Source organism: Notamacropus eugenii, chromosome 2 (genome assembly GCF_028372415.1).
Source record: "Notamacropus eugenii isolate mMacEug1 chromosome 2, mMacEug1.pri_v2, whole genome shotgun sequence".
NCBI lineage: Eukaryota > Metazoa > Chordata > Mammalia > Diprotodontia > Macropodidae > Notamacropus > Notamacropus eugenii.
This window is the reverse complement of record NC_092873.1, coordinates 237966784-237977908: the sequence shown is the minus strand read 5'-3', so window position 1 is coordinate 237977908 and position 11125 is coordinate 237966784. Positions and strand designations below refer to the sequence as shown.

Here is an 11125-nt window from a genome sequence, read left to right as displayed (position 1 = left end):
GCTACTTACTGTATATACTTATAACAATGCTATATAGAAAACATGATTTGAACATAAAAATATCAATACCATATCTGTAGGACAATCTTTCAGTGGTAGCTGACATTACATTTCACATATAGAGGCACAGGCGCACACAGACACGGGACATATTTGTTCACTCCCTTTTACGTTAATTTTGGAGACAACAAGAAATAACTGCTTTTCAGCTAAAGTAGTCATCTTTGCTACTAGTACACAACTATCTTCAAAGATGAAGCTACTACCCTAGTAACACAGAAGAACAATGAAACCACAGAGTAAATATACTAGTATTACAGAAGGTCAATTTGTAAATATTATTTGCTACAGTAAATGTAGGGTAACAGTTTAGCCACAGGGTTTGTTCTCGTCAACAAAATGGCAACTCAAAGCCCTTGGCACGATTCAAGTTCGACATACAACAAAGATCCCCAACTCTATTTGGTCTCTGATTCTGACCCCTTTTCAAAATCGGCAAAAAACTCAAACCAAACCAAAAAACCAATGTGAGAAGCTGAGTATGCAGAAGCATTTTGTCCTGACTACCCCCAACCTGTGCCCCGTGCCCCCCTTTCAGACTGTTTTGCCAAACCAAAATAAATCACCGAACAGCAGCTTGGGGGCATAGAACTTTCTCCTAGTGGCATGGCAAGGTTGACTAGGGGCTCTGGTGGAAAACACTAGGAATTAGGTCCTTTGTTCTAGTTCTCATTCTGACGTTGCCATTCGAGTTCCAGCGTCCCCTCAAAGACCCCTATAGTTTGTGCACAAATGGGGCCTCACATGGGAGAGAAAAGGGGTAGAGAGGAAGGGAGATGCAGTCATACCATCTGTGTCCAGAGTAGCTTCACACCAGTTCTCTCTTCAGCCAATGAGCGTCTTGGTCTCCCCAAGTTCTTTTGCCCCGCCCTCCCCTCCCCCTCCCCCTCCCCCCCGCAGGTGATGGGCTGATGATTCAGTCATCGATGACTTCGCTTTTTACCACGGTCCGAAAGCTTGTTGATGATCCTGTGCAAAAGGAATTTTAAGAAACAAAACAAAACGAAACAAACCAAAAACAGTAACATTCTTTTGTCCTAACTGCGGTACAGCATTTGGGCTTGTGCTTTGTCAGAATCCCCTTCCCGCAGCTAGAGCACACTTTTGAATAACTCAAGCGTCAGAGCTCTCTGGTGAATACATCACCGGGTAGGAGAGAACATCCAACCTCCCCCGTGCCCCCACGTCCCCCGACCCCCGATGGCTTCCCCCAGCCACTTCAGCTCCCCTTGCTCCTGGGACGGACCCCCGGCTCCCTCGCGCTACAGGGTGGACGAGCTTTGTTTGTAGTCCCGCAGGATGACCGACGCGTAGGTGACGTTCGGAGGGCTGCAGAGCACGGACTCGGACACCGGCGAGCTGGGCACCGAGCTGCCCGAGGCCACCGAGTCTCGGAAGGGCGACGGAGGCGTCAGCGCGGGGGAGGCGTCGGGGGTCAGTTTTCCCGCGGCTCGGAGCCCCCGTTCCTCCCGCTCTTCCTCGTCCTCCTCGTCCTCCAGCTCATCTTCCTCCGTGTCTCCCCGCGGCTCGTAGAGATACTCCTGGAGGAGCTGGAACCGCTCGCTGTCCCCTTCGTCGGCCAGGGGCGAGACGGGATCGTCGCTGAAGGTGCTCAGCTGGAGGGGCAGCGCTGGCGGCGGCGGCAAAGGCAGAGGGGGAGGCTGGGGGGCAGGCGGCTGGCAGAGAGGCCTTCCTCCCGTGCCCGGGCCCCCGGGGCCAGTCAGGACCGCGGTGAAATTGTTGAAATCCGGGATGCTGGCCACGCCCTGCAGCTGGTCCAGAAGCAGGAGCTCGGGCTGCGGCTGCGGCTGCGGCTGGGGATGCGGCTCCAGCAGGGGGGGCGGCGGCTGCTGCAGCGGAGCCGCCAGGCCTCGGGAAGCCACCGGCTCGGACCGGAACAAGGGGGGCTCATCCGCCACCACGTGGGCTGGGAGGGGAGGAGTGGCCGGTGTCACCCGCCGATGCACCAGCCTGGAAGGGCTGCAGGCTGGGCTGAAGCGCGCGGGCGGCTCGCCCTCCTCCTCCTCCACCACGTTGTACAGGGTCTTGGTGCTGATGTCGGAAAAAGTCAGGCTCTTGCCGGAGCCTTGATAACTTTTAGTGAGGGGCTTGATCACCGCCGTCTGGTTGCAGGCTGTCTCATTGCTCTTCACATGCACAGACAGACGGTGCCACATGTGCTGTCCCTTGGGCACCTCTCTTCCACCTGGTTCAGACCATGACACAGACTTGCCATTAGAACTATGAATAAAATAAAGATGGATTTATTTGCATAGACATCATGCATACAGAATGCATAGCCAAATAAAATAGACATAATCCCTGGATGCCCACCGCATTATGGGGTTCATCAACATTCCTCCCCAACCATATCCAAACCCTTTCCTCATCACTTAACATTTACTGTCGTTTATGATTGACCCTCCTGCTTTCACCTACCCTCCACACCCTCCCCTTTAAGGCAGCAGATGAGAAGGAAAAAGGTTGATAGAATAGCTGTTATTGTAAACTTTTATAAAAAAAAAAAACAACCCTGCCACGAAACCCAATGACACAATTGGCACTAACTGCAGTTTCTGTGAAAGACTGCAAAAAATAGGAAAAGAACTTTTAGAAGATAGACATGATCCCTGGATGCCCACCCCATTATGAGGTTCATCCATATCCTTCCCCAACCATGTCCAACCCCTGTCGTCATCACTTAACATTTACTATCGTTTATGACTGACCCTCCTGCTTTCCCCTACCCTCCATACCCTCCCCTTTAAGGAGGCAGACAAGACCGAAAAAAGGATGATAGAATATGTAAAATGTAAACTTTTATAAAAGAGATTTTTAAAAAACCCTCCCACAAAACCCAATGACATAATGGGCACTAACTGCAGTTTCTGTGAAAGACTACAAAAAATATGGAAAGAAATTTTAAAGATAACCCAAACCTTAGTCTGTGGCCTTTAACAAATGGGCAGCAGAAGGGAGTCATCAATAATAAACGATAATCCTTTTCTTCTCATCACCAAGATAAATTAAGGCCCAGATATTAAAATCTATAACCTGTTCTCATAAAATTAGAAAACTATTCACTGAGTTATCGTTTCTGATTTTCAAATGTCTAAATGGTTGATATCTCACAAGGTAGTTTGGCAGGACAGGGCACCTGTACAGAAGAGGGAAAGGACGTTTGACAGAAAAAAATAACAATTTTGTTCCTTTAGAAATGTCAGTGGTATTAAATCCCGCACAGTTTGAGTTATTCCTTGATGTGGGAGCACCATTACTAAAATCAACAATGAATTTTTTTTAGACATGAAAAAGTTCTGATTTAACCCAGCTGACAGGAGTTTGAGTGTTATATGTGTCTGGGGTGTTATATGTGTTTGGGCAAGGGGAAGCCAGGCCAAAAATATTGATAAGTTGCAATCAGGCATACAATTGAGACCTTATAAGTGAAATATTTTGGTCCCTCTCCTTCCTGAAAGAAGAACCTCAGAGGTACTCGTAACAGCAATGGCATATTTATCCTTGTTATTATGGAAAGCTTTTGAACCACTTCTTTCCCTGTGAGAAGGGAAAAAAATGATATATTATGTGTATGAAAAATCTATTATTTCTACTGTGATCCCACTGGGAAGACTCTGAGTCTTTGGTGTGGTGATGTGGTTGTGTGTGTGTGTGTGTGTGTGTGTGTGTGTGTGTGTGGGTGGGTGGGTGTGTATTGAGTACTAATAGTACTCAATAAAATTTCTTCCATTATTAATAACAACGATGTTAAATTCTATTTTTTTGATCCTACCTTAAGAAGTTAAGAAAGTTCTCACAAGCAAACTTAGCACAACTGTGAGTGGCAAATATAACATTTGACTTTCTTATCTCTAACAATATAATTAATATGATATGATATAATACTATATAATTAATATAATATATACATCCTCAGACTCAGAAATAATATCATTTTCTTTGACTATTTTTGCCATCTCTGAAAGATACCAACACATTGTTTTGCATCTGTATGCTTGCGAAATCTGAACTCTGTGTCCAAATCCATTTCACCCTTGAGTTAATTTGGGGCTTGACCCTGAGGTTAGCTGGTATTAAAGGATTTTCATCCATATGAACGCTTAAAAATTTTTTTCAGGAATGTACCTCCCCCCCACTCCATTGTTTCCATGAAAACACTCAAGAAAGTGATACAATGCTAACACATTTGTAAAATTATAAGGAATTTGTGTGGAAAGTATTTTTTCTTAGATAGGGGTGTCAGATGCACTATGTGTCTATCAGACTATCTAACAGACTGTGAAATCTGTTTAGAGAAAAAGCAAGAAAGTTTTAATTATTCTCAAAGATGGCTTATCTAAGCATTTTAAAATCATAAGGAGAAATACTTCCAGAAACCTGTCCAAGTGTCATATTTATGATGAAGGTAACGTTTTGACATTTTAGATCTGAAATTCCTGAAAAGAGAAGCCAACTGCATGTAGATTAGAGCAGGAGCTCTCATATGCTCAAAGAAAAAGAGCAACTACATGCATTTACTAAACGATAATTAACGGGAAGAATTTTGTTAGTATTGTTTGGATAATAAGTATTGTATTGACCCCATAAGACACATTCCCTCCTCTAGACACTGCTCCCAGAAAATATGACTTATGTGAAACCCAAATGCCACTTGTAATTTGTTATTTTCCCATGTGTATACATAGGTATGTAAGTATATATGTACACATGTATATGTATTGAATCAATATTATAATTCTGTATAATTTATTTTCTCCTCTGTGTTGCATTATAATTACAGAGTACTCTGTAGCATAACAAATCGCTTTTCAGGATGATGAGGAAAATATAATTTCTGAACCAATATGTCACAGAACTGTCATTTTATCAGTGTGAGAACTCCCTCGACCTAGACAGATTACACACTATCTATAGTTTTACAGAATTGACTGAAGCTCCAAGAGGCTGAGGTACTTACTAAGTCGCTCAACTAGTCAGTATTAGAGGTTGGAATTAAATCCTGACCTTGACTATAAACACAACACTGTATAATAACACACAGTCTCTTTTGTCAAAATGAACAATAATCCTTGGATCATATAAAAATTCTTTCATTTGAGACCATCCAAGTGTTTGTAAATACAAAATGACTGAATTCTTTAAAATCCCCCTGCTAGATGATTAAGATGTAGCTGTCTGTCTTTTATAGTTGGAGGAATGAAGGAACAGGAAAGTGATCACTGGTCCAATGAGAAAGCTGGAAAAAGAAATACAACCCACAAGACTCTAGTAATCTGATTGGACAAGTCATGCTTACCTTTTACTTCAACATCTCTTATTTCTCCATTCCCTAATGTTTTTCTTAAAGTAGTCTTTCTTTCTGACACCCAACATTTCACCCAGAGAGATTAGAAAACTTTCCATTTGGCCTCATTCTTGCCTCCATCTATCCTCCATTATCCCTCTCCTTCCACTATCCAACTGAACTAAAATTTCATCATTTTAAATTGTAATGGGAAATATTTCCACATGTCTACATGGCTTCTCTTTCCCTCTCCTCCTTATTAAAACAAAACAAAATATTAAACACAAATTGCATGTTATATCTTCATTAAAGGAGCCAGGCATAGGAGAGGTGAAGATTTTTCCAGGAAGTACAGATCCTTTGAATGCCACAATTTGCCACCATCTTACCCTGCTGTCTACTCAAACGTTTCATGGGGCCTTACATACACTGGCAAATGTCTTTATTCTCTTGCTAGTAACAGTAAGGTAATCCCACTCATTCCACCCACTCTGTGAAATGGATTGTTTTCCTCAGTGTCAAGTGGGTTTTATGTGGGTCTCTTTATATTACACGCTGCTTTAGTCTCCATCTACTTAGAGTATGATTAATCATCTGGCAGGCAGAGAAAATCACAAGTTAGTTCTGCTTTTATCCAATACAGTTTCTATCTCAATGATAAGAGATTATCACAGTGGTTCTCAATGCTAGGTCCTTGTTTACCCCTCTGGATTTACTGTAAATGCACTGTGTAATTAGAGGAAGATTTAAGATCCCAGGGGTATTTCTGGAAGCTTAGAAAGCTAAACTAAACTCACTTTAGGACAAAAGAAATTACATTCCATCCACTTGGGGCAAAAAAGAAAAGGGGTGGGGCATCATCCCATATAAATTATAGGACGTAGTATAGCTATAGACCTCCTAGATAGAGTAGGGAGGTATTTTATGTGCGGGGAAGACAGGGAGGAGGGATTAAATGAACTCAGAACAATTCCTCGCAAGTTTACCTATGAAATACTAAGCCTATTATTTCATTCTAATAGCTTGCCTTGGCTTTTCTTGAACTCCTGACTTCATCTCTGTCCAATCAGACTGAGTTTAGTAGTCTAAATGACAACAATTTTGTTCAGAAAATTGCTTTTACTTTTCACAGAGAAACTCGTTCCTGTCTTCCCAAACTCATCATATTTGAGACCTTGGAATCAGCCTATCAGATATAGTGGAATGGTTATGCATGGAGTGAAATTATGATTTTTTTAATAATTGATATGATATGTGCAATGAATTCCTTTTCTGTTTTGTGAGTCAGAAGCTCATAATGCAACTTGAACTGATCAATCAAAATTTTGATAATTCCCACAGTCATCAGCATCTTTCTGGCTGTGTCCCTGAAGTGAAGTGAATCAGACTGCAGTACCTGTTCCTATCACAGAACTCTGGTCGTGTGACCCACCAAGAATGACCCTTCAAAGACTTGAATAATGCTGTTCCCCTGGGAACTTGAGGACACCTGTACCTTAGTATTGTGAGATTTGTGGGATGGTTGTAGGAAACCACTGTGGTCCTGAAAATAATTGTTTGTAATCTACCTTCCTCTGTCCTTTCCCACTTGTGATTTATGTATATAGTCTCTGTCTTCACTTCAGCAAGGTGAAATTTTGATCAGGAAAATTCCTGATTTGTAGATCTGTTCCTCATAATGAAACTAATTTATTAAATGACTCCCTGATTACAGGCACTTTGTCTCTGGCCTGCTATTTCATTGTTCTCAGTTTAGAGCCTGACTCAGTCAACTCCTGCTAATAAAGGGACTCATTCAGCTATAGTCTTTCTCCTGAGCTCCAGACCCACATCAATCACTTCTTGTTGGATAGTCTGAATTGTCCTTTAGTCTAACTGACTGTCCTTCAGTCATCTCAAACTCAACATGTCCAAATAGAACTTACTTTATTAGCCCATTCCACAGTTTGTCATTTCCGTCTACAACATTTCTCCAATACGTCCTTTTCCTCCACCCACAAGACTACTGCAATAGTTCAGATCCTTGTCAACTTTCACCTGGACTATTGCAATGGTCTCCTACTAAGTGGTCTCCCTTCTTCTAGATTCTCTTTATTCTAATCTATTCTCCATAAGCCACCAAAATAATTTTCCTAAAGTATAGATCTCATCATATCACCTTCCCGCCCCCATTCAAAAAATTCCTCTGGTTTCCTGTTACTTTTAAGATTAACTATAAAGCCCTCTGCTTGGCATTAAAAGCTCTTCACAACTTGGCAATCTTTCCCACCTTTTTATACATTACTCCTTCTTTGTTCCAGTCATACTGGCCTTGTTTCTATTACTAAAATCCACCTCCCACACAAGATGCCCCATCTCTGTCCTCTAAAGCTGGAACACTCTTCTTCTTCACCTCTATGCCTTCTTTATCCCTAGTTTCTTTCAAGATTCATCTCATGTCACATTTTGCATGAGGTCTTTGCTGATTCCCCTAGCAGATACTGTTTTTGCATTCAAGTTAGCCCTGTATATGCTTTGTGTTTGTTTTGTACATACCTGTGCATATTGTCTTACCTAGTAGAGTATCAGATCCAGGAAACCAGGTACCAAATCGATTTTGTCTTTGTATCCCTAGTACCTACTATAGTGCTGGGCATATAATAAGTAATCAAAATACTTATTGATGAATTGATCTTGGATTTGGATGAGTCCTTTAGTAACATTTGCCTTATGGGTCTTTATGTGGCTCAATAAAGATACTAAGAATGATGATTCCTGACTAAGTATCTGTCAGGTCTGACAGAACCAGAAGTAGGAGATGATTTGAGGTGCTAGTGTGAGGACCTACTGAAATCTGGGGGCCTGAGTTTCTGATGCAACAGATCTTTTGACTTAATATTCTTTCAACTGGATATTCTCTCTCCCCCCCCCCCCAACAAAAAATCCAATATTCACAGCCTTTCAGAGAATGTATGGGAGTGGGTGGTGTAAACAGATCAGCCTATCTCTGGCACTTAGAGTGATCCTGTCTGTTTTATTTGTTTCAGTAAGTGCTAGTTACATCTGCAGAGTACATTGCTCTTCACTCAAGAGAGGTCTAAAATGGGAATAACAGTGGGTGGGTGTTTCAGAGAAGGAGGGAAGGATCCTGCCCAAGCTGTATGAGGAAAACATACAGCACCTGTCTCAGTTATACCTCACTCAAGTCATTGCTATCAGGTAGAAAGGGTCTCTCCACAATCAGAAGGATGGCATACAGATAGCACACGACAAAGCAAGACCTTCTGATAAGGTCTTATTCCTTCTACTTTGAGGCTGCTTTTGCAAGTTTTCTCTGAAAGTGAAAAAAAAGAAACTTCATCAAATCACAAGTTGGAGAGAGGCTCACCAAGTTAAGAAAAGTAAACAGCCATAGCGCTAGAAGTTAGTTCTGAGCTTGCGCTTGGACTTCTGACCCATCTTTCCCTAAGGGGAGTGAGGATTCAGGTTCCAGGAACTATTTAATTGCTTTTCAAGGGTGGCAATGCTGAGCATGGGATACCTCACAAATGGTGGTTATGAGGATGGTCCAATGCTCTATAAGCAGCTGGGGTCAGGGCACCATTTGAGAACCTTTCCTCAGAGAATCACAGGCAGCAGAAATTGGTGGAAGCTATTGGAACTATGTTCTTATTTCTCTAGTCAAAATCACACTGACCTTTGATATACTGAAGTCCTATCAAGTCAATTCATTTTCCATGACATTTTAGCTGTGTCTGTGTGTCTGTGTGTCTGTGGAGTCATAGTAACAACATTTACAATCTCTAACTTTTTCTGATCTAGTTCTAGAATGTAGCATATAGTAAGTATATCAGGATGTTGAGTTATTGAAGACATATATTTCATGACTAGATGAACATTGGCATTTTCTGGATGAAGTCAGGTCTTGAAAGATGCTGATCTCGTGCTTTCATTCCTTGTTTAAAATAAATGAAAGGTAGCACAATTGGCACATGTCCCATTATTCTACCCTAATGATACTTGCAGCTGAATCTACTCCAAAACACATTGTGTATATAAAGAGCAAATATTTCATCCTGATTTAGGTTATTTAGGTCACATCTTAGACCGAAAGTCCAAAAGACATAGCTAATGAGACACATAAAAGGAAAGTAGGAACAGTGATGTTCTTGATATCCCACATGTTGTACCTGGTTGGTTTCACCATGGAACACATACTCATTCCGAATGGATCAAGGATGAAAGATAAAGGATCACACACCTAGTAAGTGTCTGATGACAGATTTGAACTCAGATTCTCCTGACTTCAGGGTTGATACTCAGTCCTCTGTGCCACCTAGTTGCCTGCTCCCTGGAGTAGTTTGCCATTTCCTTCTCCATCTCATTTTGCAGTTGAGGAAATGGAGGCAAACGGGATTAAGTGACTTGCCCAGGGTCACACAGCTAATAAGTGTCTGAGGCCAGATTTGAACTCAAGAAGATGAATCTTTCTGACTGTAGGCCTGGTACGCTATCCATTGTGCCACTTATCTACCTAGTAATACACATTTACTAGTCTTTTCCCAAGGTACTAGAACACTAGCTTAGTTAGATTTCAGCTTAACCTGAAATGAAAACATTTCACAATGAATCTAGTTGCTAACATGTTCTTGAAATCTAGAGATCTGAAATGATCTTGTACAATTAACTATATGTCTTTGCTACTCCACTGATCCACTATTCTTTCCACCAAGGATTCTCTATTATGGAAAACCTCTTCATTTTTACTTGACCTTTGAGACATATTTTAAAATCATTACAGAAACTATAATTTCATCTTATATTCTTGCATGTATTCATATAGGGTACAGGGTAGGACAGGGAGTTGTAACTCTGTAGTTTGCTCTTAGGGATTATTTTGTTTGTGTGTATCATGAACTCTTTTGGCAGTCTGGGGAATCCTATGGATCCATTCTTGGAATAATATTTTTAAACACCTAAAATAAAATACATAGGATTACAGAAGAAAGAATTATATTGAAGTATAGTTAATATTCACAGATCATGGGTTAAGAACCTTTATTCTACTTGTCTTGTTAGACAGGCATACTTTTGCATTCTCATAAATTCTTTTGACAGGAAATCAGCAGCTATTCCATTAGGATCGACTCACTGTGTTCTGGGTCAAAATTACCACGTGGCACCCAGAATAGCTCAATATCTTTTGACAGGAGCTATTAAGAATGTATTTCAGTAGACTGGTGTTGTTGGGTTATTAGATGTGCTCTGATTGTCCTATGAGCTACCTCTTCTCTCTCTCTCTCTCTCTCTCTCTCTCTCTCTCTCTCTCTCTCTCTCTCTCTCTCTCTCTCTCTCTCTCTCAGAACTGAATATAACTGATTTGACCCCAAAGAATCAGAGAACCTCAGAAGGGCAGAACACAGATTTCCCAACATGCTCCACTGAACAAAGAGTGGGAGAAGTATTGTGGCTCCACTCACCAGCATCCATAGCAAAATTCAATAACAAACAACATTTGAACAACATGGGGTTCTCCATGCTTGCAAGACTGTTTAAGCCACAGGAAACTAGTTAGTGGGCTGTCTCCTGCTGCAGGAATGTGTACCTTTGACTCTCCCAAGGGTTTGAAGGGCTGTAAAGGAACAGCTGAAAATGATCACAGACACTGTGTACAATGAATTGAACATTTTCCATGTTCTTCTGTTGACTTAAAGGGACACTGTCAAGATTTGAAGGTCAAATATCAGACCAGACATGCAACTTTATATTTTTTTTTATCAG

At 41.4% G+C, this 11125-nt stretch overlaps 1 protein-coding gene across 1 annotated transcript in view; it reads right to left on the bottom strand.

The window, feature by feature from the left end:
- Nucleotides 1-1263: 1263 nt before the first annotated feature.
- GRM1 (glutamate metabotropic receptor 1) overlaps nucleotides 1264-11125 on the bottom strand; it is a 442360-nt gene continuing 432498 nt past the window's right edge. Inside the window, exon 8 of the mRNA XM_072643642.1 lies at nucleotides 1264-2301. Within this exon, the coding sequence (XP_072499743.1) occupies nucleotides 1323-2301 (979 nt within the window). The 3' untranslated portion in view covers nucleotides 1264-1322. The remainder of the gene's footprint in view (nucleotides 2302-11125) is intronic.